Genomic DNA, 25,068 nt, shown 5'->3' on the forward strand with positions numbered 1-25,068 from the left:
CCAGAACCTCGACAAAGAAACATGGAAAGCAAATGCTTTTTTTCCTCTCAGATCCCCTAATGATAGACAATGCCGCCTCATCTCTCATGCCGGCCGACCTAGATATTGATCATAGCCCGTCATTAACGTCGCCAATATTATAGTTGACCTTTTCTAGAAAGGTGGCCAAATATGGCTCCAATATCCCCTACAGATGTCTCTATCCGAAATCCCTCCTTTGACTTGTCCGTGATCCGGCCAGTCCCTCCCACAAAGCAATGGTGCAGGAACCCCCTGTTTTGATTCCAAACGCACAAGACGGGGCAAGTAAAAATCGGCAGTGAAAAAAACAAAAGAAATCCTCCCTCTCCAAGAGCTTCTCCCCAAGCAGGTCGCATTAATAGCCTGGACAGCTCAATCCATTTATCGAAAGAAAAACAAATCCGGGGTATATCTTTGGCACCTAAGGACGCTCCGTCTCGAGAGTTCTAGGGGGTGCCGTTCGCAAAACCAAAAGAACACGCCTGGGTCTTTATTTTTCGATAACACGGCTCTGGAAGGGCTCTAAGCCTCTCACTCTAGGGAAGGACTCTGGATAAGAATCTGCGGCGGCTTTATTGGATTTGGTTAATAGCCTCCACCTTGGGGGGGAGGCTGTGGTGGCTGCTGGGGCATATTTGGATAGCCGCCGTATTGTGCTGGGACGCCGTAACCTAGGAGACAGTCAACATGGGTTCGAGGCAAGTGGCCACCGCAGTGACGACGGGGACAGTCTGCTTTTTGAAATACCTTGCGGCGGCATGCCATACTGAGGCTGCGGTTGTGGGTAACCACGGCCATACGGAGCCGGCGGATACATGTTCGGGGCAGCGCCGTAGCCAGGGGGGGCGCCTCCATAGGATCCCGGCGGTGCTCCGTAGCCGCCTCGGCCTCCATAGGACATTCCGCCGTTGCGATTGCCGAAGCCTCCTCCGCCTCGGGGACCATTATCGGATGCCTTATCAACACGAATAGTTCGCCCGTCAAACCTAGAGAAGGAATCAGAACTCTTCTGCGGGAGACAGCGAGCGTGGAGAGCAAAAGGAAGCAGGCAAAGACAAGAATAAGCAAGAATCCGTACTCGACATTGTTCATAGCGGCGATGGCAGCTTGGGCATCAGCTTCTTGTACGTATCGCACAAAACCGAAGCCACGGCTGCGGCCGGTATCTCGATCCTTGACAACCACCTTGACAGATACATTAGAAACACGGTTCCACGCGTGAGCAGCCACAAGAGGGGATACGCGTTGATGAAATTGCTCGATTCCATTGCATGAGCGAGTCGAAACCCCAGTTCAGGCGAAGCAAATCAATCAAAGCCAGTCGTGCTGTGCCAAGGCGTGACAGGATGAATTAAAGAACGACTTACCGCTTCCTCAACCACACCAAACTCCTCAAACTTTTGGCGCAGAGTGGCCTCTTCGGTGTGCCATGCTAGGCCGCTTTGGCTCTCAGTCAGCAGCACGTCAAGTCGTCTCCTCGGGGCGAGCGCACCTGGGGAGCGGACCAGAAAACATACCCTATGAAAAGCTTCGACATTTCGAGATGCACTGCGTCTCAACTTCTGACGCTGGTGGATGTGGCAGTCCTTGTCAAGAGTGGCAGCACCCTGACCGAATGTTCTGATATTGTCAGGCGGGGTGCAGAATCGGGATGTATAGTTGGCGTTGTTAGGGAGGGGGGGGAGGGTGAAAGAACTAGTCTCAACAGGTAATAGCAGGATGGTCTGAGGAGAGAATCATAGGCCTGGGCAGTGTCTTGCAGATGAGGGTAGGGCATAAAGTCCTCTAGACTGCATGCGGTGCGCAAGGCCACTGGCCATCGGCGGCGCTGTCATTAGGGGACAACGAATGCACTCCAAGCCTCTCATAGTGCCATTTCGACATTGGATACTATCGGGTATAACTGTGCAAGGCAACATCTGGTTTGTGGCTCCAGATTCACCCCCCGCCAGCATGGGCTAAAAGCAAGGTATGAGATGGCATACCTCGAAGTCAAGGGGGGCTTGTCGACATGGGCCAGCAGCAATGTGCGGGTAAGAAGAAGAGACTGGATAAATAGAAACAGGCTACGGCCCAGTTCCAATCGCAGTCGAGATGTGGTGAGGAGTTGGGTGATGGGGGGAAGATGCTCCGGAGCTGGCTCCTCAAAGTATGGTGGTGCCTAGTTCAAAAGAACGGGTGCAGTGGGAGGGTTGACAAACGAGAGCGGAGCGGCAGCGACAATGAATGGCACGGAGTAACGGTGACGGTGACTGTGATGGAGACAAAGAGGACGGAGGCGGGACAGGTGTTCCATGCGGTACCGCAGCGAGGGACAGAAAAAGATGCAGACTACTGCGCGACCACGTACCTAAAGCTGTGCCGATTCGTCCGTGACGTCTGGAACCAGTAACGACCTGCCCAGAGAAAGATGAGCCACACAACGTGGTTGTGGCTTGCTGATCTCGCCCTCTCAGCGATCGACGCCGAGCTGCGGCGACTGTCCTAAGCAGTGCGCTAATTAAAATGACCCCAAGTCCAGTCTGGAAGCTGAACTATGCTGGCAACGCCGTGGCGCGTCGGGGGGGCAGTGTGAGTGTGTTGTGAGGGCGGACTGGGTCTTTATCCGTACGAAGTGCTTATCGGGTGTCACGGCGGCCTCGAGGAGACGGGCGGACGACGAAGCGCGCAGAGCCTTTGGATTCGGGGGACGTCGTCACGGGAAAAGGGAAAAGGGCCGGGTCCTGGATTTGGGGAAAGGCGGGAGGAGGTTGGCAAGAGAGAGGATCAAGAGATTTATGCGGTCAAGAGAGTTGTGGGAGAGCAAAAAACGGTGGCCAGTCCTCTGTCTGTCCTGTGCGGGTACAAGCACGAAGTACTCGGTACTCGCCTCTCGCAAGGTTGGCAGCTGGCGGTTGGCAGCTGGCTATCAGTCCAGTCCAGTAGCACCTTCTTCTACAACGGGGCTTGCTTGGTTCATTGGTTCATTGGTTCAGGTCATTGGTTCATTGCGTCCATGCTTTGGCTATGAGTACTTGGGGACTACCGCAGCGTGCCACCAGGCAGCGTGCAAAGCTCCGGGTGACCGCCTTGTACCAGCGAGAAAGCGAGGCTGATGATGACGTGGGGTGACTCGCCAGATACGTCGTTGCTGAGCTGGAAAGGGCCACGGACGAGTGCACTCGGCCATCTGCAATTGGTCAATGGGCTGGTCATCTGCGCATTGCTGCCGCCCAGCCAAGGCTCAGGAAATTCTACAGACGAGGCTACCTTGTCAGGAACCAGCATTGGGTATGAGAGCAGGAACTCGTACTGCCGCTTTGCCTTTCATCCATACGGTACGGATATCCGGTAGTCGTGCAATCAAGGGGATCACTGCAGGCCCCCGGCTGTTGGACACTATTGGCGGAGCAGCCAACGGCCATCCTTTGTACCTACTAGGTACTCTATCACAAATATTTACATGTACCTACCTGGTGCCTGGCATGTACAAGTAAGTACTATACTACCTATAGTACCTAGTAGGAATCTGCGGTAGCGGCACTTGGAAACAGGTACTGTACCTACGGTCCAGTACTCGACCTTGGGACTCTCGAGGCACGGAGCCCTCGCTTCTTTCAAAATTCTCCGTGCAAATCCCTTAGCCACTTTGCTCGATGGGTGCACCAGCCGAATTCCAAGTATCCATAATGCTACAGGTACATGACGGCGAGATGGCGTGACCAGGGCTGACAAGTAGATTAGCAACAAGCAATACCAGGGGGGAGGTGCCAAGTTCAGATTATGTACTTCGTACATTGTATCTTGGGTGAAGGGCTTCGTCTGTCCCTGCAGCTTTTGGCACTAGCCACATGCAATATCAAACAAGGCCAGATCAAGGTTGCATGATTTTAGGGATGACGCATCTTACTCTGCTCAATTTCTTTATTCATGCGGCATCCTGAACCGTCTCCTATCCCAAGACAAAAATAGTACGAGTAGTTTGTGTTTGCCGCGAGCTCTTGTCCAGGGGGAGGGTGTGTTAAAAGACGTATTACTTGTCGCCCTCCTTTTTCTGTCTCCAATTCTTACGAGTACCATTTTGTTTCATACCTACCTAGGTAAGAATATATAAGACACACCCTACCTAAGAGCACTATGACAAAACTTTTCAGCCTCAAAGACATGGATGACGCCGGTTGTCACGAATTGTTCAACTTGTCGGCTTCACTCAGACGCCATTGGCTTTTCCATGCCTTGAGCCCCTGGTCGGCACTTGGCCAAATACACTCGGGAACCGCCCCCAAGCCAAGCTGGCCGTAAGCTAGGGAGGGTCCACGTCAACTTGTCGTTTATGAACCTGAACCCCTGATCTAGCCCTCCTGGCGTGCGGCCCCCCGGTCACACACCAATAAGAGGGCGAGAAGCTGGCAAATTGCTCGCCCAGATCTTTTGGTTGAGAGTGTCAGAGTTCCTTTGATTTGTCTTTCAGCTCGCTAGAGCAGAGCATAGCCTTCCCAATCCAGGTGCCTGGTTTCTCGCCTCTCACCGACGCTGTTGCTCATTGGCCGAGCGCCAAGTTTGCCGTGCTGGAAGAGTGCAGGGCGATACGGCCGATACGGTGCCCTGCCTTGCCTGCATCTTGCCCGATTGCAGACCTACCTTATCGTGCTTGACATTGGGCGTCGGTGCATCGGACTTAGGAAGAAAATGGCAAATGCACAGCCAGAGCAAAAGGGAATTTCCTTGGATCTTGCGCGCGCTTTTCTCTCGTTGGCTCCGCTTCCAGTCCACTGCCCCGACGAACCATGCAGTCGGGTTCGGCCCCATCCAGCCTACAAAGCGGGCCATACAGGATGCGAGTTTGCTTGGGCAAGGTGGCACAGCGGCCCTGCAGCTAGACGAAAGCGTGCAACTTGGAGGTTGGGATTGACCCCGTTTGATTGGGTTTGTAATCAGACGCTCAGATCTCAGTGGACGGCCGAGGCTTGGCCAGGGTGCCAATCAGAGCTGCTAGCTGAGGATCGCCTTGCAGAGACTTGATGTAGGTGGACGACTCAGGAGATGAGTGCGGTGGTGGTCCGGCATGTCGTGATATACGGACTGGCTTGGCACCTAGATTATTGCTGTACCGTGCACGCTACGGTTTAGCAGCAGCTTTAGCAGCAGCTGTAACCATTGGGTGCTACGTAATAAGCAAGCAAGCAAGCCAGCAGAGCGTGAAGCATCCCCCACCGAGACGGCTCCATGCTCAAGACGGCATCCCGCTGTGCTGTAGTGTAGTGTAGTGTAGCAGTACAGTAGGACGACTGAGTTGTTTAAAGGGGAGCCTGCATTGCATGCTTGCTTGCGTTAGTTACTACAGTAGAGTCAGCCAGCCAGCAGCAAGAAAAAACTCGCCGTTGTGCTTACGGAAAAGTTCCATCGTTGCGTAACACCACTAACATGCTGAAGCAAGATGCCTGTTCCCTGCAAGCCCGTTAATCGTCAATATATACTGTCAGCGCTGTTGTGCATCTCTGACAGGCCGATCGCCTGTACATACAGTATCGGTATCGGTATCGCCCATCAGCATTCATGCAAACACGATACATCCATGATACAGGCACACATGCTGATATCGTGGCACAGCGGATGGATGGACATGGCCCTTACCTAGGCACCTGATATTCGGAGCCCCGACGCGCCAATCACGGGGCCTGGTCGCCTCATAGTCCGGCTCTCTGGAGCGGGGGAGGGGATCCGCACAGCTGCTTTGGGGCAAGCTGCACGCACGTGTAATTGACCTAGTACGGTATCCATGAGTATCCATGGGTATCCTCTTTCAGCGCCCAGAGCCTATGAGATGGGCCATGGCGCAACCTTGCTGCTTTAGGCAGCGCCACCAATCCTACGCAAGGCCTTGTTGCAGCATTCAGTCGATTGACCGACCAAGTTTCAGCCAGTCAACCAGGCTTGGGATCCAAAGGCCCGCGTCGAATGTCACCATCTCTGCGTGTGCGAGTGTGCGAGTACTCGTACTTGCACGTATTGCAGTAACACACCAAGAGCATTTTCCATTTATTGACGCGGCATACATACCTATAATAGTACTTGGTGCCAATGCTAAAGATAGCTAGCATTAACGGTTTTAGGCGCTAGCACAGTGTCCAATTGTTGCGAGTCCACCGGCGATTAAATGGATGCTCCTGCTTTGTGCCGTGCGAGAACTCGACTTCCTCAGTAACTACAGAGTGCGAGCATAGCTCCTGCGATATCAATCCAGAGCGATGCCTCCCGTCTATTTTCTCAGCCGTATCGAGCCAACTAGATTGTAGACTGTAAACATCCCGCCGGCTCTGCTCAAACACGGCTTGACGCGGAGCTCGGGCCTTTTCTTCATTGAGCCGGAAGCTTGCTTTGATTCTTTCTGCCCTTCAACCCCCCTCCGACGTGCCGTTGCTCGTCAGCAGCATGGCCCGTCACAGGCATAGTCCTTCTCCGGCCAGAAGCACTGTCTGCCGCCAGGATCAATGCCGTCACTCTGCTGCTGCCTTGCCCTGTGTTTCTCATGGCAGATGCACCTGTTCACGGTCCGACTTTATCCCTTCCTGGCTGCAGCACGTGCAAACAAGCTACAATGATACTTCACCAGAAGTCCTTCACAAAGCAAGCCCTGGCCCTGAAGAGACGACATGGCATCCCAACGGCATTCCGACTGTTCGCATCCAGTCTAGCTGCGGCGCTGGGAGATACCAGCCATCTGATCTCTTTATCCAAGACACCCCATTGCCGTCACCTTTGCCTGCCCAGACGAATCACCATCGTCATTATCACGAGTTCGAACCGAGCAGCGACCATGACAAAGATGTACACAACAGAAAGGGGTATTCCCATACCAGAACCCACGTCTCGACGCCGCCGGAAGTTTCGTCAGTTGAGCGTGACGTTTTCGAGAAGCGACCCAGACGAAAAACTCGTAAAGATCGCTACAACACGGCCAAGTCAAAAGATGTCAGAAGCCGGAAACAACAGGCAAAGAGATCCTCTACTCGCGTATCTAAGAATGGGAAATTACGGTCGAGTCGAGAGATAATGGCCAATTTCAAGTCTGGCGCAATCGCGAACCCTAACGAAAGAATCACGGTAATTCTTCCCCCCTATTTTCTGCTTATTGACCGCTGGGGGTTAACACTCCAAAGCTGAAACCCAGTTTTACACCCGGACTATTTGTCAATGGCCGAAGTTCGATGCCATGTACGTTCGTTGTGAACCTAGGCGAGCCGCTCTAACAACGTCTGAATAGTCACGGACCTGGTGTTCAACGACATACCATCTCCTGACGAGGGCCGCAAAGCAGCCGAAAGCGAACAATCCCCAGAACGAACTGCTAGGAAGCCAAAAGGAGATTTTGACTGTCAAAATGAAATCGAGATTCTCGCTAATGCTTTACGGCGTCTAGAAGAAGGCTGCCCGCCCCTACAGCCCTCTAACGCGCGCAACAGCAGAGCTACTTCCATAACCTCTAGTTACGATTTCCAATCTATCCAGCGATCGATCACCGCTGATAGCATTGACGATGAAACCGCTGCTTTGAGGGCCAATACCATGCCGCGTCATGGAGATAGTGACAGCGACGGTGCAAATGATAGACTTGGGGGCAACAATGGGTCCTCACCACACCGTGACAACTACAAGCTGCATATTCGCTCCATTTACAGTCTTTCCGCGACCACCGACCCCCATTCGTCCGATCTCGTTATATTGGATAATGTGCTTCCTTCAGACAGCAGATCTATACAAGAAGCCCAGAAAGAATCTGCTGCAAGACATCGGGGGCTGGAGGCTAGAGAGAATAGCGACGAGCGCAACCTCGACAGTGGCACCCCCACCAAGCCCGCCAATTACGAAGACAAGGGGATCATGGTAAGTCCCTGGATACATCAGCGGCCCGAAAAGCATGAGTCAAGCAATCATGATCGTGACAGCCATCGGCTTTGGCCAAATGAAGGGAGTTACTCTAACACAGGAGCTGAATCACACCCCCCAAGCACTTTCTCGCGACTGCTGCCTTGCATAAGAAATCAACAAGACCAGCCGCTCCAGTCCAAAAGCGCTGAAAGCGTAGAAAGCCAGATATACGAACAGCCCATATATCTGCCACATGTTTCTGAAAGGCCAAACCTCAAAACAGAAATTAAGGATATTCACCATCCTCACAGTGATTCTTCTCCAGCTTGGCTCTATGATAGGCACAGCACCCACCATCCCTTGTATCCGTATTCAAACTCGGGTTTACCATCTGTCGGTGATTTTGAACTGTCGAAAACTGCCAATACACAATCAAGAGTTGTGTGCAATGCCGACATACCAGCGCAGCTGGATCTCTCTGATCGCGTTGTTCAGTTATCCCGCGAGGCTTACCAAGACTCGAACATCTTTTGCTCAGATTCGCTGCATCTTATTGATGATTTACCTGGAGAATCGCTCAGAGAATACATTGAAAGAATGGAGCGTGAAATACTAGGACCTGGCGAAGCATCCACACCCTGTATTGATGACGCATTGCTCTCACCTCAAGGCGCTTGCCAGAGTCAAATTCCAGGAGTGACATATGCAGACGCCTTCAGCGATGCAAGATGTTCAAGTACTCATCTTCGCGGCATAGGATCGGACGGTCATCTTTCTCCTAGAAAACTGGCACGGCCACCAATCCGTGAAGAACCTTGCTGGCCTATTCGTCAATATCAGCGGCTTCCATATCCAGGAGAGAACCTCGATCGTGAAGTAGAATCAGATATAGCATCATTCTGGAGGCCAAACCATATGATGTGGTGCTAATCACCTTTGGCAAAAATATCGCCTTGTGGTCATTACGTTTCTCAGTATCTCCGAGGGCAACATGTATGAAATTACTACTCTGGCTCTTGATCCTTCCATTTTGCTCTTAGATCCTGCACGCGAATTCCACATTGCTCTGCTTTGGCAGTTATTGCATGTGCTTTCCCAACCACTGGAGCATCGATCATCTTCCCGTCAAGAGTCCACGCACCACGTCCGGCAGCTGCGGCCTTTTCGTCGGCAATGGTGACACGGACAGCCCACTCCACATCTTTTATGTCTGGAGCAAACATTCTCTGGACAGTATCTAGCTGCCCGGGATGTATGCACTGTTTGCCGTTGAAACCCATGGCTTTTCCGCCTTGGCATTCCTCTTCCAGTGTCCGGAGTCCATCGTCACCTCGATAGGAAGTACAAACCAGATCAATGGCGCTTGGAAGATTATGTGCTCGAGCTGCAGTAACAATAGCTGACCGTGCATAGAGGAACTCTGTTAGAGAAGGCGTCCTTGTTATCGAAAGGTCAAGCGCAAAGTCCTCGGCTGCAAATATCAAGCCACTGAGGAAGGGGGAGGCTTTGCATATGGAAGAAAGGTCCATGACTGCTTGGGCGGATTCAATGAGCGCTATAATCTTGATTGGGTTTGTTGAGTCATCATGATGGCGTTCTGGAGAGACATGTCGCAGTACATCAGTGACAAAGGTCAGGTCGGCTGCCGAATTGACTTTGGGCACAACAATGGCGTCAATCTGATCCGCAGATGACAGTGTGGTTAGATCATCAAGTGCAAACGGGGTGGAGACCGCATTTATTCGAACAGCAAGCTCTGAAATAGTAGAAGGACGCGACTTGAGGTTGGAGATGTGCTCTTTCAACTGGCTTCGAGCATTTCCCTTCTGAGAGGGAGTCACAGAATCCTCCAAGTCGTATGTGACATTGTCCGTCGTCAAGGCCAGAGACTTGGAGAGCATCTTCTGAGAAGACGCGGGAACTATGAGTCGATATCAGTTGAGCATCTTTTTTTCAAAGACGATGTGAAAAACAACCATAGAGCAAGGAGCGGCGAAGAATAGAAGAAGCTCGTGCGGCCATGATGCCAAACGGAGGTTATATGGGACTGTGGAGATGCTTTAGAGTAAGGTAGATGGATTAGGGTATGTCATTTGGCAGTGCATTCAGTCAGCTGGAGTTGGCGATTGCTAGATACACACGAGGAGAGAATATCATGGATATATGAAGTCGGTTGTCAGCATCCAGGACTTGTTAAATGAATATCAATACATGTTTGGAGGTGTCTCTTTATGTATGTCGCGCACTATCAAGTCAAGTAGCCGAATGCCCGCGCGCTGGTCAGCAGCTGTCGCACGAATAATAGCCGAATACCACACCCGACAACCCCACCTTTGCCGGAACATCATAGCTCCATCCCTGATGAGCTACGGTAGCTTGATCGCGAAGCTTCCCAGTCTTGTCTCTTCTGATGACGACAATCTACATCGAGAACGCTCTCCGCGAAACCGAACCTTGACGCAAAACCCCGAATCTCTCTCCCCCCTTTTTCTGCCCGCGACAAATCGAAACATCGCAACAAAGACTTGTGACGCTGCCCTTTGCTGCTGCCATGGAAGAGGTCGCGCAGCCTGCACAGGGATCGCTGAGTTGGCGGCTCAGCTCCCACCCGATTACGTTGCTCACGTTTCTGGGCTTTCGAATATGTCGGTAGCGCCCCCGAACATTTCTTGGTCGCATAGAGATGGAGATTTGTGCTTTTTTGTGGTTGGAGAGGCTGACGGATTGGGGATTGTGTAGCGAGCGTGCTTATCTACTTCCTGGGATTATGGGTCATTAAGAGCATGTGCGTATATAGTCCTGGGCGAACACACACCTCCCCCTTGGTTGTTGTTTTTTTTTTTTTGGTTGCAACGACTAACGCAAAAGAAAAACAGGATCATGATCTTCATCATTACAATCTTGTTGCTGGCCGGCGACTTCTACTACCTCAAGAACATTGCGGGCCGGCGGCTGGTCGGCCTGCGGTGGTGGAACGAGGTCGACCCTTCGACGGGCGAGTCGCAGTGGGTGTTTGAGAGCCTGGAGCCGGGCACGCGGCAGATCAACGCGACGGACAGCCGCTTCTTCTGGCTGGCGCTGTACATCCAGCCCGTGTGGTGGATCCTCATGGCCATTCTCGCAATCATACGGCTGCAGTTCCTGTGGCTGCCTCTTGTTGGTGAGTTTTTTCGATCTCTCTCTCTCTCTCTCTCTCTCTTCTTTGGCGTGGATGTTTGGTTTAAGATCAAAAGAAAAGAGGAAAATTGCTTACATTGATTGTTTTTTTCTTTAGCTATTGCGTTGGCTCTTACTATCATCAACACGCTGGCTTTCTCCCGATGCGACAAGTTCAGCCAGGCATCGAATTTCGCCGGTGGAGCCTTTGGGTCGACCAACTTGGCGACCAGCATCGCGAGCAACTTTGTCAGCCGCATGTTCAGATCGTAACCAAGAGATTGAGAAAAGTGTATGTGTGTGCAGGAGCGGCATATTGTTTTCTTCTTCTCTTTTCTTGTTGATGATGAAACTATGAAAAACAAAAACTTGCGTGGCACGGGTTATTGGTTCGAACAAGTTTTGAAGCGAGCGGGCGGCCAGAACTGCCTCAGTGTACACTACCGGAGGGGATTATGCGGAGTTGTATTTTCCTAAAGGAGTTGTCATGGTTTTCTTCTTGGGACCTGATTAGAGTGAATTTTTGATGTTTTGGTCAGTCCAGCCCTCGCTCGTTGCTTTCCACAGCTCTCGCACGGGATTTAACACGAATGCACCAAAGAATGAGGTCTTAGCATTTTCTTGTTTCTCTATTAGAATTTACAGCGAGTGGCGCCCTCGTGCTACTATGAAGCTACTAAACATGCGCAGAGGGTATATATATATACAATTCGAGATTAAAAAAAGAATGAGATGCCTGCAAGAGGAAACCAATTGATATCTTTAGATCGTCGAGTTCATTTCCAGTCATCTCAGCAAAGGTGAAAGAGGACAATAAAGATGCCGTCAAAGGATCGATATCATATCATGAGTCGTAACGTCCTTTGCTTTGTACATGGTATCCAAATCGTCACACAAACATGATATAAAGAAATTACGAGCTTCACAGAGAAAGGCGGCACGGAAGCCAAACATATCCGGTCTCCCCGGGATTCCCAAACGGAAAAGAGGAAACAAGAAGAAAACCGACAGCCTTCCAAAGCTTATTAAACTTTCCCTTCTTTGGCAGAGGCGGAGAAGCATATTTTATACTTGCACATGATGAGGGTCAGGTATTTCTTCGAGCTGCACGCTCAATCTCAGCGTCTAGATGTCGCTCTTCCTCTTCCAGTCGCAGGATATCGGCCTCTGTCATGCCCTCCTCAACGAGATGAGCAATGTTGCGTGACATGTTGTTGTTGCCCGACCCAGCAGTGTCTGGACGCTCCGTCTCATCATCGTGAGTAGCAGCCCGCGCGGCTGCCGTCGTTCCTGCAGCAGCCGGCTGAAGAGGTACCATTGCATTGGTGGAACCGGAACGGGCTCGGTCGCCGTGGTCAGAAAAGGGAGAGACGATGGGCGACTCGGCGACTGAAGCCTGAACTTCCTTGGTGGCGATGAAGGAGTTGGTAGTCTGGCCGGCAGCATTGTAGCCCTGGTCGAAATGGCGTCTCCGCCGGCGGCGAAGGAGGAACCACACGAGGCCGCCGATGAGGGCGATGCCAACGATAGAGCACGCCACGGCGATGCCAGCTTTGGCGCCTGTACTCAGGCCGCCACCAGTTGCCCTGCTGCTGTCTCCACTGCTGCCGCCTCCGATGCCGTTACCGTTGCCGTTAGAAGATCCGTTGGTGGGTTGGGGCAGTATACTGGTTGAGGTTACAGCCTCACCACCTCGCCGGTCTTGGTCGTTGTTGGTCGCCTCTTTCTCAAAGAGTGGCTCATCCAAGCCTGTCCCATTCGAAACGGTGAAGACGCCGGATTGGGAGAAGCCTATTTCTCCATTTTTTGTTTTCCAATCGATTTTGATGACCATATCCTTATTGTACCAGTTGCCTGAAGTTAATGCGGAGCCTGTGAGGTTGAGCGTTGCGTTTGAGAAGCTCACTGGGGCTTTTTGTTAGCATTGACATCGAGTTGGTCATGAAAGCTCGGCACTCCCATATGGTGTAAACGGAGGGTGGTGTAACGTACGATTAACAATCTCGTTTCCGGGGCTGGAGTTACCGAACTGGGCACGGGCAATGGTTTTTGCCACGGATATATCGAAGGCCTCCTCTGAAGCATTGGGTTTCCCGTACCAGAAAATATTTAACGGTGTCGTCGTGCTGTTGCCAATTTTCCATGAAAAGAGCTTGGTCTGGCCATCGGTGGAAAAAACACGTCCGTCAGGTCTGGGCCCGAAGTTGGCTGCGTCGTTGAAGATGATGACCGTAGGCAATGGGAGCGCAGTGAAGACGCTTGTAGGTGAAGAATTCGGCGGCAGAATGTTCATTGGAGATGTCGGCGTTGGCGAGCTTTGAGCCTCGCTATTTGTGCCGGTGTTGCCGTTACCGATGCCAGCGCCATTGTCGGGATTGGAATTGGGATTAGGGTTGGGATCGGCACCTTCAGATGGCAATATTGAAAGGGTGGTGGAAGTCTGGACGCCTCCAGGGACTACGCCCGCCATGAGGAGCAGCTGGGGGAGGCTTTGAACGAGTGTGAAACCGGCGTCTCCAAGTTGTGGTTCAATGGTGTAGCAGTACTGCCCAAACTAGGTAGTGCCTGACACCAGCATCCGACGGCACGACAACCAGATATTCGGAACGAGGAGCAAAGCGGGAAGGGAGCAAAAGGGGAGAAGAAAGAAGAAGAAGAAAGAGAGAAAAGAGAGAAAAGAGAGAATCTACAGGGGGGAGAGGTGGTGTAAGTCAGTGTTAGTGGGCTCGTCAGACACGACAACGAAAAAGAGGCGCAAGCCGCACGAGATGTGAGATGTCAGACCGGGGCGAATAGCGGCCGCGTATAGAATCGCAGGACTAGTAGATGCCAGGCCTGTCGATTCCTGCCTCTCGCTTCAGCAGGATTCCATAGTTCGTTTACCTCTCTCCAACCACTCACGACAGGTCTCCGCTGCAAGCCATCCCATGCCCAACGCTTCTGCCGGTTTTTTGCCTTTGCCTTGTTCCGCCTGCGTTGCGTTGCGTTGCGCTGGCCTGAGCAGCGCCAGATCAAACCTTCCCACCCCTACCCTGGTCCATTTGGCGTCCATTCTGAACAAAGGGCCAAAAAAAGATGGTGATGGGCGAGTGGGTTAGAGTGGGTTTGAGTTGGGCGGATGGATGGGGCTGCATGAGGCTGTCTAAAAATGGCACGCTTTGTCGGCTCCGTACACCGCATGTATATATAGGCACAAGGTAAGATGGGAGATGGAATCGGGTTCAGTCGCTTACGACGGCACCGATGCTGACAGGTGAGTGGCCGGGGTCGTGCGAGCCGCATCTACTGTCTTTGTCAGTCTGTGCCTCTTGTTCGCGAAATGATGCTCCCGTACGGCACTTAGACAATCCCGCGCATCTACCACAGGAAAGCCAGATAGGAGGTACGAGTAGCAATACATGACCACACACGGGACAGAGCGAAAGCCGACACGCGGTTGCAACCCGACGAGCAAAGGATGCTGGCCAAGCCCCTCCCCCTCCAGAGAAGCTGCCGATGGATTGGACCAGGATTCCGTCGTTCTCATGCGCCAATACCATAGTAGGCCGATTTATTAATGGATAAACGGAGTGGCGTATTGTTTAGACAGCCTATGGAGTGCCGGGTGAGGCTGAAGGTCTCCACTGCGGCTGACTAGGGCGGACATGGGGGATTTTAGTGGACTGTCAAAGAGTGGCTTGGGATCTGCCTTGCTGTTGCGTGAAGAGAGGCGTATTGAGTGAATGATTGATGGGATGGTTGATTGATTGACTGCTTGTGATGGGATGAAAGTTGGTGTTGAAGCTGGCGGTTGAAAGTGGATGCTACTGGGGGCAGATGGAAACCTCAGGTATCAAGAGGCAAGTAGTGCTGCTAAAGGGTACTTGATCCCAGGTCTGCTTAGGTACACAAGCACAAAGTAGCATCAAACACCAGGTCCATGCGGCTAGCCAGCATCGATGGGCCACAGTCCCGTCCACGCCCAAACCTATTGGCACAAGCGAATGCATTTATTGCATGTGGCTTGGGAATAGCCCGTTTCAACCACACGATGCTCCAGGGATCCAGAAGCTGAAACCAAGCTGAGCATTTCACAGGACATCGCCAATAGTACGAATTAGTACTTATAGTACTAGGTAGCACAGGGGCATTAGTGCACTTGGTGGCGAACGATGGACTTTGTGTAGGCCACGGCATCAATCATCCCTCACTGCCATACCAAGACACAAACAGTCGCACTGGTAAGTAAAATAGCCAATTTTCATATCCCTGAGCTGGACGTGACACAAATTCTTCCTTCTATTAAATAAATTTCTTCTCTTTTTCTACTCTTCTCTCTTCTCTCTCATTCTTTTACTCTAGACATCCCATACACCCAGCCCATTTCGTACAGCCACAAACGTACATGCGACACATCATTCCCCCCCAAACACTGGTAATGTAACATAAACAGGCCCCTCCTATACATAACATCAAAGTTCATCAGAAAAAAAAAACATCCCATCCATCCATTCAATTAAACCCCAGATATCTGGCAAAAGAAGGGCAAGAGTTGACGGCCGAGTCAAACAGGTGAAAAACGTTACCCAACTCCAATATTATGTGCAGAGATAATGCAAGCAAAGGAGAACAAAAAAGACAAAAAGACAAAATTTGGGTCGGTCTTTACGCGAATGTCATGGAAATCTCCTGCTCTTTGCCAAAGTCATCGTCGTCGGGATCGTTCCATGGGTCAGCCAGCGTAACGTTTGGCACCGTGCTGGACGTCTTAATCTCCGGCCTGCTAGATCCTCCGTCAAATGTGCTAGATCCTTTGTCAAATGCGCTGGATCCTCCGCCAAATGTGCTAGATCCTCTGTCAAATGCGCTAGATCCCCCGTCAAAGGTAGAATGTCGGCGCGGAGACTCCTGGAAAGACGTATCAAACGTCATTTGAATCTCGTCTTCGTGGTGACTAGGTTCGTAGAGGTACGGCGACGGCGAAGGGCGGGTCGTAGGAGTGCCCGCCGTAGTAGCAGGTTGATCCCGGGGACTGTAGCCGCCGTTTGAAAACCGCATCGGCAGCACTTCCGCACTCTTTGACGTCTGCCACGAATCCCGGTGGGGTTCTAAATTCGCTCCCCGGGCCGGCGTCTGGGGCGATGATACCGGCGAATAGTCGAGCTTCATCGGTGGGAGCGTCGACTTAATCTCTTTGACCTGTATCTCTTCGTTGCCATCATTCTCAGCCTCTTTAGCCAATTCAGCCCGGATAGCATCAATGTCGAACAGCACACCATAGTTGTTGCCATCCTTGTCCTCAACTTTCTTCCCAGGCTTGGGGGAATCTTTGCCCGAATCTTCGTAAATCTCCCACTCCTGTCGCTCCGCCTTGTTGCGTCGCCCAAACAATCCAAACTTGCTTGTTCTCTTGCCCGCTCTGCCCTCTCTCTCTAGTTCTCTACGTGCCTCTTCGATTTCGTTTATAAGCTCTCGTTGTCGCCCTTGATGGTCATCTGGGTCAGGGTCTTCAATTTCGGAAAACTCTTCGCTAGTGACGATCCATCCGCATCTCGTGAGAAGCGAAGGCATAGCCTTACGGTACTCCATATGACCAGCCACAAGGTCCGTCACATCAACGCTTTCTATCCACGGGCAATCGTCCAGAGAGCCCAAACCGGCGACTCGTCTGATGCCGCCGTTGGTCAGTCGGAAAAGATAGCCGAGAATCCAGTCATTTCGGTTATATCCATTTACGAAGCGGCCGGAAACCACGGATCGGGCCTTGAGAAAATCATCTCGGTTGGCAACAATGGGCGAGCCAAACATGTATACATTTTGGACGAGCCCAAACGCGCCCTTCTTCGCCAACTCTTTCAGGCAAGAGAAGATGACTCGGGCGCCAAGCGAATATCCAACAAGGGTGATGGGCCGCGTGCCCAAGCTACGTTCTATGAGCGAGTCGGCCAGAATAAGACCTGCCGACGTTGCACGATCTAGAGACACCGCCCAGGGGTTGTCGATGAGGTAGGAAAGTTTAGTCAGGACCACAGGCAGCTGAATGGCAGCCATCAGACTGACAAGAATGGTGCTGCCCAGAACTTGCTGCAGACCTTGAGTAAGCGCCTAAAGAAGAGGTTTCGTCATATTAGTCACCGCAGTAGAAATCCCAAGCAAGATCCCAAATATTAAGCTTACCTCGGTAGCCAGAATGTTGATGGTGTCACCCATACTCCGGAGCATTTCTGGTTCCCACAACACTGAGTAGATGTCGCCCATGATGGGGTCAACCGTGCTAAACGGCAAGCGGACGTCGTCAACTTTTCCCGTCAACCAGCCCGACACCGTGACAATGAGATTGACACGCTTGTTATTGTGGAGAGGTCGGTACTCAAAGGTCTTGACAGCGCCGGTTCGGCGACCGGCAGCCTTGCCACCAATGATACCTCCTGAGGCCGCTGCGCTGGAGGTGATGATGGCGGCTCCTCCCGCTCCGGCCAAGAAACTGCTTGTGCCCGTAACACCAATGGTCGTGAAACCAGCGGCCAAGCCCGCTCCGATGACAGGGGCAAGCAGACCAGCTGAAAGCCCAATGACAAGGCCACCGCCCACGGTGGCGAGGCCCATCATAATGTATCTCTTCTTCAAGGCCATCTTTCTCCGGTTTTCCATGTGTTCTTCTTCGTTCCAGTTTTCCTTCTCAGCTGCTTGCTGCATCTCCAATGCATCTGTAACCTTCTTTTCGAACTTGCAAATATCTATCCATGTGATATCTAAGCTCTTGCCAACCCGTTCCAGCAGGGTTCTCGAACGGGCATCGTATACTGAGTCTGCGATAAGTATCAGGAACAAGTCGCAGAGCACCGTCCATCGCAGGTCAATATCAATCTTCTCCGTTGTCGGCATCTGCGATGGCGTCTTGACCTCGGGCAACTCCTCGCCACTGTGTGTCTCGTAGGGGGGCGGCATCTCAGCAGGCTTTTCCTCTTCGTACGGCGGCGGGTAACGGCTAGACCTGGGAGTCCCCAGCTTCTTCTCTTCAGCCATGGGATTCTGAACTCGGGAATTGGCAAGAAGGGCCGGCGTGAGATCCTGTGCCATGACGCCGTGATCTGCTAGCTGTTCAATCATGATCTGCTCCGCATCACTGATGTCCATGTGAGCGTAGACCCGAATCATCATCTTCTGACCCCACATCTTAACTGCTTCAGCACCCATGACGACCTGCTTCTTGGCAGACTTCGCGGTGACTTGCAGTTTTTCGGCTTCTTTGACCATGTTCACGATTTCCAAGCGGACAACGCCGACGTATGCAATCCTCTGTCCCTCGGTGAGGAGGTCCTTGGTAGCCTGCATCTGAGACACGGCGTCTCTAGCCTCGTCATCTTCGCCTATGGAGGTCCCGTTGGGGTTCTTGAATAGATACTGCGTGTGTTCGTCCATGCTCGTTGCCGACTCGGCATCTTCATCCATAATAACTCGTGTATATCCCTTTCCGGCACCACCCAGTCCCGCATAGCCATATGTCTCATCTTCATCTGCATCATGCTCCCTGGCGATTAAACGGTCGTCGTCGTCATACATGTCATACCTGGCATAAGATGGCATCTCCTGCCAGCCGCCATCGTCGTCCTCTTTTTTCTCCTCCTTTTCCTCTTGGCGCTGCAGGACATGCTGATGCGAGTATTCCGAGACGCCGTTATTACTCGCAGGGCTGGAGAAGCTTCGATCTCGTCTCTGTGTCTGGCTGAATTGTTCTGGGGTTTTCGGTTGGAGGAACTTTTCGCTCGGCTGGACACCCCTATTTGGGGTCTTTGGGGTCTTTGGGGTGGAAGGTGCTTCAATCGCACGAGTTCCCTTAGTCGAAGATGGGGATGTGGGAGACCACGGGCTATTATTTGCCGGCGGACTCAAGGGTTCATTGCGGCTTGTCTCTGTCTCTGTCTTGGATTCCTGCTGCTGTATTGGCGAGGCAGCTGTAGATATATTCTCTCGTGTTGGCTGAACCCCCTTGGGACCGGTGTCCTCAGAATCGCTGCCCGATGTGCGCCCATTCTTGCTTCCTGCAGCTTCTGTTGTCTTTTGACGTTCTTCTTTGGATTCGTGCCGTCCATCCTGCGTCTCGTTGCTCGTATTTGCATCGTTTGTCGCATCTTGTGCGTCCGAGTCCGGGGGTTCCGCCGCCGGTGCGATGAACCGCTTCAAGGGCAGTCCAAAATCATCGACCTCGACCACGGCAGTTGGCGCTGTGCTCGTCTGTGGCGCTGCGGTCGCATTGCCGGCGGCCGTGTTGGGCTCTGCATCCTTGCCAGCCATTGTCACAGCCCCAAGATGTGTGAGGAGGGGTTGAAGATCACGTCCACATCCACCTGGTTGGCACGCGCGGGCATGGATGGGACGTGACGGCGGTGGTGGAGAATCGAGGCTCCGAGGAAGAGAAGAAACGGTCGTATCTCTTGTATTTCTTCTTGTGCCGACGAAGCTGGAGGCCGTAAAGAGGGCGGTGTCGCAAGGTGGTGGTTACGTCGTTAAATTAAATTTAGCGGCCCCCGGCTAGCGGGAGGGAGACACGGTGCTGCTTTCGGGCTGCAAATCCGGCGTTCACTGCCACCCAACGGACAAGGTGTTTGGGCCCTGTCTCAGCCGGGTTGGGAGAAGACGACGAGAAGAGCAGTTCAGGGGAAAGGCTTTGATGTTTCGGACTGAAAAAGTCGGCATAAATCCTCCAGTGTCGTTGGTGATGCAATTTCCAGAGTGGCAGTGACTCGCATTCGTATTTTGTCTGGGCATGGAGGGGATGCTGCTTAGTGTTGTCGTAAGACGACGGGGATTATATAAAGGCTATCTTATCACGATCGAACGAGGCTCAAGACAGAATAATCTGACAGGATCCCATACACGCACTGCCCCATGCGTGCACTTGTACTTGGCTCGTATTAAGCTAAAACTACCTCCAGCACGAGCGAGGGAGAGGCTGGGTACATATTAAAAAAGAAGAAGAAGAAGACACTTGAAAATACAGTGAGCTTCAGGGTTCTTAATTTGTCATTCAATTTTCTGGCTCAGTGTACACTACAGGCATGAACATAGCCAAACGCAATCTATGCGCATAATAGGTACCTAGTAGATGTTCTGCCAAATTCTATGTTTGTTGTTTCAAGGGCAATCATTGTGAACGCGGCTTGGCATCCTCTGCTTTGCCGGTTTGAGATGTTTCAGCCTTCAAGCAGCACGTAAATCACAGGCTACATTCCATGCCTTTCTCCCTCTGCAAAAGCAGTATAACACCCTCAAGAGAGACATCCGCAACCGTCACTGGACTGCTCCCAATCGCGCGCAATACCCTCATATAGTAATGTTTACAATCGCTTCTACCTGTACTCCGGAATATCATAGTATTATAACCCCTTTCCAACACCAGAGACACCGTCCAATTGCCCTCGATGAGGTACCGCCTATAGCGAATCCGGTCCGCATTGTCACGCTTCTCATGGAATTCACATGTTAGTTCTCCTCCCCGGCATTGCTCGGAGCCGGCTCTTGCGCGCTAGGCTCTGCCCCATTCTCCGACTTGGTCTTCTTCCTTCGCTTCCGTTTGGCCGGTGCATCTGATACAGCCTCTGGCTTCTTTCCAGCCTCTTTCTTCGGTAGTTGCTGAGGCTTCTTCTTCTTCATGGACAAAGGATTTGCCCCTTTGATGCCTCTGTTCTTTTTGGGTTTCTTCTCCGACGTAGATGCTTGGGTGGCTTTCTCGTTATCGCTTTCGCTTCCATCATCATCACCTTCGCCATCGTCCCCATTCCGTTCTTCCTTTTCCTCGCGTTTCCTCTTACCCAACGTATTCTTAAGCTCTGCTCTAAACTTCCGCTTCTCCTCTCGCTCTCGGATTTGCACGCTCTCATCTGCCATGGGTTCCAGGATCATGACACTCCGCTTAATGTATATCAGCGGCACTCCTCTGATCGCGCGCAGCATTCTCCGGACATCCAGACTTTGGCTTGCGACGACGTAGCGGTGCTTATTCTCGCCTGTTGACTTGGGGTCCACAACAGACCGCATGCACTCTATCGTCTCGAGAGGTTTGGGGTACTCGTCAGGGTGGTGGCCGCAGCGTCTTCGCTCGAATGTCTTCGCCAATTCAATTGCCGCATTTCCTCCAGGCTGGTCTTTGTCTGCGTAGAGTTTTCGGATTTCGCATTGGGTAATCACTAAAGAACATTGTAAGAAGCGGCCTTGAGTATCGATGATGCAGAACTCACGTGGCTTCACTTTGCCGTGAACTGTGCTCTGTAACCTGGCCGCCAAATCCATAGTACATCGATTCGCATCCTTGATCATTTCTGCGTCCACTATGATTGCAAAACTGTCAGTTGCGGCCATCACGCAGCATTTTTCCAGCCATCATGCAGACGAACCTAGGATCTGGTATGGTTCGCGAAAGCCAAACGTCATGGAGAATTGCTCCATGAGCTTGCGGTATTGCTTTGACCGTTTTCCTCTCATTTTGTCTTCTTGTCTTGGGTCGACTTGGAAAGATTTCCACGAATTGGGGCTGAAAAAAACCAGTCGTCGCTGTTGTAACGAAATTCCATCCAAGCTCAGATCAAGCTTGAAATAAATTTCTTATCGCTTTACAGTGGAGCACGTGCGATAAAGAATTGCAGGTTCATAAAGGTGGGGCCGCTGGCACTGCGACCCGCTCCAGCGCTGGCCTAGAGAGGTACGGAGTACCTTCTAATATCTATATCATCCCAATCCAGACAACACCCCAACTCGGCCATCCAGCATCCCATATCTCAAATTGAAAGCTACGTCAGTAGTGATAATAACATATATTAGAGGAATATATTGATAATAGCAGAAAATAGTGATAATAATGGAGGCTTGAGAAACCGTGTCTCTACCTAAGTAAAGACCTACGACGCTTGGGATGCTAGATAACCCTTCAAATCGTAAATCAAGTTCGTCCAACTCAGAGGCTAATGTTTTTCAACAATCTGGAATTTGGATTTGGATCAATTTCTTAAAACATTAACCTAGTATTGCTACAGTTATGTGATTGAACTTCTTCGCATATCTACAAAAACCAGACCCATTATAGTCATTAAACTCAAGCCCATGTTGCAAAAGACAATCACTCACCCCTGATTCCAAAGACAAGACACCATCGATGTATAACCACCAGGCACCGTCTAAATCTTTAGTATTACCGTTCCGTGTCTCTAACGCATAATGCGGCAACGACACTAATATCATCCAATTTCCCTGTCAACAATGAGTTAAGCACGCGTCACACATATACGTCGTGAGTGAGAATAGACAAACCTCCTTCGCTGGCCAACCCCTCCTCTATGGCATGTTCCATGAATGGGCTCTCTGCGTATGGATCGAGAGCTATCACTTTGGCTGCCGCTACTAGGTCCTGGGCTGCAACAGCCATCCCGCCGTTACGGCCGCCTGTTCGATCTGCCTCTCCATCAGCGCCTTTCCCAGCCTCCCACTCTTTTATACTTTGAAACACTCGAGTCGCGATTTCGTGTCCCCAGAGGTTGTCAATGACCCCATCACTCATTGCAAGTACCACATCACCCTCTTCCAAGTCGATCACGTCAACCACGGCATTCTTCCTTGGGGTATCGGGGCTGTTTGTGCCGAGCTGGCGCGGACAGTCAAACCAGTGCCACTGTTCTGTGGTTTTGAATATGACTCCTTGATCTCGGGGGCGGAGAACGAGGATTTGGCAATCACCCAGGTTGGTCGCATAGAGAACCGGCGTCGCAACTTGGCGTCCCGCATCCGTCACCATTCTGTAGTGGAGCTGAGCACCGCACGCTGTTGTTGTTCCCTGCCAGTCATGAGCCCCGGTTGCTTCTTGGGTTTGCTCGAATGCTGTCTGCAGAGACGCAATGGGGTCGGGCTGGTAGGCCTTTTGCTGGAATAGGCTCTGCGCCGACTCTTCTTCGATGGCCGTTGCCCAAAAGTGCAATATCAGTCGCGACCACAACCTGCTTGTCCGTCAGGGGCGCAATTCCTACAGCATGCGTTTCCATGTCACGGGAGGGATATATTACCCAGCATGACCTCTGGGGCGAGCTGCCCACGCGCCTACGCCATCGTTTGCACATATGAAATAGTCGCTAGCATACACGGCATCGTCACCATTCGTAAGTCCTTTAATGAGTTCTCCATTCACAACGGCATGCCCTCGACGGTCCCGGCTCTGGTGGTGGGTGCTTAGGGGGTCTGAGAAGGATACAGATGGGGGGGACAGGAAGGGCGGCGGAAACGGGCGAGGCGACCGCTTTGCAAAGAGCCCGATGCCAGTCTCAAAGCGAAAAGGCGATTTCCCATAATGCGACGGCGATTGCGATGCTGCAGAGACGAGGCGTCTCTGGCATCGACCCCGCCATGGCGGGCCAGCGAAGAGCTTCAGACGCGATGGAGATGTCAGGAAAGTCGCCAACTTTGGAGAGGGTGATGTGCGCATTCCAACCATGTACAGCAAACTACGACCTGTCGGGTCGCTGACCACGGCCTTTGCGATGCTATCAGGAGATTGTCACTGCCCAGACCGGAGCTTACGAGGTATGAAGCTTAAGGTGATTAGTCGCACGTGATGGTGTGATTGGTAAAGGTCCGTATCCGGAGGTGAGCCAGCAACGGGCAGTACCTGAGGGATGTACATGCGTTCAACGCCTAACCATTCCCTGAGCCTACCCTGCAGCACCGAATTTCATATCGCGGCCTTCTCATTTCAATGTCGCTACAATGTCATTGTTGACTGAAGCCCATTGTAATATCGCTTAGGAGATGTGAATTTGTAATGCTCCGACTCGGCTTTGCCTGTCATTAATCAAGTGACCTTTCGTGTTCAACAAAACCGCCATTGCAATGATCTGACACCGCCAAATTGCATCGGAAAATATCATCGCGTCCAATTTAACGGAAATGAGAAGAGGGCACCTGGGTGAATGAGAGAATCCGGCAACCCGAATATCCCGCAGCCGCCTAGAAATTACGGAGCACCACGTCAATGAGTTGTCACGGAGACTCGATCAACGCACAGTCTGTCAAATATCTGACTCAAATATCTGACCCTAACCGGCAGATCAATAGAACTGGGAGTCTAATCTTGGGAGATCGGGGCAAGAAACAGGCTGGATACCTACTATCCTGCACGCGAGGTATTAGTGCTAAGTATTCGGGGTTTGCTACTGACATAGGAGAACAGGGCAGTACAGCTAGGCATTGGTGCAATGCAGGTATATGCCCGCTTGGAAGGCGGAGCAGCTGAGTAGTACGAGAACAGCTACACCAGGTCGTATGCATCATCAAAAGGGCGATCCTCAGCACCCAAGAATAGCCAGATGCATGATGCCTTGGACGCATTCACTGCCAATCGATTTCATTGACGTATACTCTATGCGGCCAAGACGGGTGATCGGATGGTGATACCGACTTGAAGACGCACAGCACGGAAGGATTGGCCGGAAATCGGGACGACGGTTGCACGGCATCGCCTCAGCAAGGCTTAGGCTTATCGTGACGCGTACGATTCATGTGTTACTTGGTAGGCCCGACGGCAATTCGATCCATTGTGAGACATGCAGTGATTTACGAAGCATCATGATGCACACAAAGCAGCTGCGAGATCGAGCATATGGAGTTGATCATTTTTAGGGGGTCTTGCATGACGTCAGGCTGCGTTGGCAGTTTCGAAGCCTGATAATGATTTCAAGACCGGACCCATGCTCGAGCTGAAGAGCATTCCATCCGATGTCTCGTAGTACCTGTAGCCTGTAGGGAGTGGGAGTACCGAGTAAGACAGTAAAAATGTTTCCACATTCGCGCAAATCATTTTAGTGCTATGCGGTGAGGTAGTAATGAACCTTGGCAGTTGGATGCCCCAGATTGGCTCTTGTATCTCAGCGGCGTATTCCAAATGGGTTTCAATGGATTGCCGTCCCGTCCGCAGAGCACTAGCAATAAGCGCTGACACTTCCATTTTCTCGTATGAGCCGGACAGTCGTCGTGTCACAGTCATGTCTCAGAACGCCGCGTTGGTGGTGAGGCTTTGGCGACTAA

At 51.8% G+C, this 25,068-nt stretch overlaps 8 protein-coding genes across 8 annotated transcripts; 2 read left to right on the top strand and 6 right to left on the bottom strand.

Annotated features, from left to right (window-relative positions):
- Positions 1-23: 23 nt before the first annotated feature.
- On the bottom strand, positions 24-2,181 carry TRIVIDRAFT_174423 (uncharacterized protein; the record flags this gene model as incomplete). Its single annotated transcript, XM_014095518.1, has 6 exons — positions 24-692; positions 769-1,007; positions 1,100-1,206; positions 1,389-1,461; positions 1,539-1,641; positions 2,007-2,181. The coding sequence occupies 5 exons, from the start codon at positions 1,556-1,558 to the stop codon at positions 607-609; spliced, it is 525 nt and encodes a 174-aa protein (XP_013950993.1).
- Positions 2,182-6,432: 4,251 nt separating this feature from the next.
- Positions 6,433-8,799, top strand: TRIVIDRAFT_65457 (uncharacterized protein; the record flags this gene model as incomplete). Its single annotated transcript, XM_014095519.1, has 4 exons — positions 6,433-7,104; positions 7,161-7,215; positions 7,265-7,884; positions 8,056-8,799. 4 exons carry the CDS (start codon positions 6,433-6,435, stop codon positions 8,797-8,799), a joined length of 2,091 nt encoding a protein of 696 aa, XP_013950994.1.
- A 74-nt stretch (positions 8,800-8,873) lies between these two features.
- TRIVIDRAFT_40950 (uncharacterized protein) lies at positions 8,874-9,891 on the bottom strand (the record flags this gene model as incomplete). Its single annotated transcript, XM_014095520.1, has 2 exons — positions 8,874-9,790; positions 9,846-9,891. 2 exons carry the CDS (start codon positions 9,889-9,891, stop codon positions 8,874-8,876), a joined length of 963 nt encoding a protein of 320 aa, XP_013950995.1.
- Positions 9,892-10,749: 858 nt separating this feature from the next.
- Positions 10,750-11,298, top strand: TRIVIDRAFT_40425 (uncharacterized protein; the record flags this gene model as incomplete). Its single annotated transcript, XM_014095521.1, has 2 exons — positions 10,750-11,029; positions 11,144-11,298. The coding sequence occupies 2 exons, from the start codon at positions 10,750-10,752 to the stop codon at positions 11,296-11,298; spliced, it is 435 nt and encodes a 144-aa protein (XP_013950996.1).
- Positions 11,299-11,629: 331 nt separating this feature from the next.
- TRIVIDRAFT_232336 (uncharacterized protein) lies at positions 11,630-13,495 on the bottom strand (the record flags this gene model as incomplete). The annotated part of the gene is made up of 2 exons (XM_014095522.1): positions 11,630-12,930; positions 13,018-13,495. The coding sequence occupies 2 exons, from the start codon at positions 13,493-13,495 to the stop codon at positions 12,113-12,115; spliced, it is 1,296 nt and encodes a 431-aa protein (XP_013950997.1).
- A 2,174-nt stretch (positions 13,496-15,669) lies between these two features.
- TRIVIDRAFT_132407 (uncharacterized protein) lies at positions 15,670-19,215 on the bottom strand (the record flags this gene model as incomplete). The annotated part of the gene is made up of 2 exons (XM_014095523.2): positions 15,670-17,088; positions 17,182-19,215. Coding segments are annotated over 2 exons (3,453 nt in total), but the record flags the coding sequence as incomplete, so codon positions are not given.
- A 1,272-nt stretch (positions 19,216-20,487) lies between these two features.
- Positions 20,488-21,486, bottom strand: TRIVIDRAFT_41109 (uncharacterized protein; the record flags this gene model as incomplete). The annotated part of the gene is made up of 3 exons (XM_014095524.1): positions 20,488-21,191; positions 21,243-21,332; positions 21,399-21,486. The coding sequence occupies 3 exons, from the start codon at positions 21,484-21,486 to the stop codon at positions 20,488-20,490; spliced, it is 882 nt and encodes a 293-aa protein (XP_013950999.1).
- Positions 21,487-22,008: 522 nt separating this feature from the next.
- Positions 22,009-24,312, bottom strand: TRIVIDRAFT_214564 (uncharacterized protein; the record flags this gene model as incomplete). Its single annotated transcript, XM_014095525.1, has 4 exons — positions 22,009-22,248; positions 22,309-22,988; positions 23,055-23,355; positions 24,153-24,312. The coding sequence occupies 4 exons, from the start codon at positions 24,310-24,312 to the stop codon at positions 22,190-22,192; spliced, it is 1,200 nt and encodes a 399-aa protein (XP_013951000.1).
- Between the last annotated feature and the right edge of the window lie 756 nt (positions 24,313-25,068).

This window comes from Trichoderma virens, assembly GCF_000170995.1.
Source record: "Trichoderma virens Gv29-8 chromosome Unknown TRIVIscaffold_90, whole genome shotgun sequence".
Lineage (NCBI taxonomy): Eukaryota > Fungi > Ascomycota > Sordariomycetes > Hypocreales > Hypocreaceae > Trichoderma > Trichoderma virens.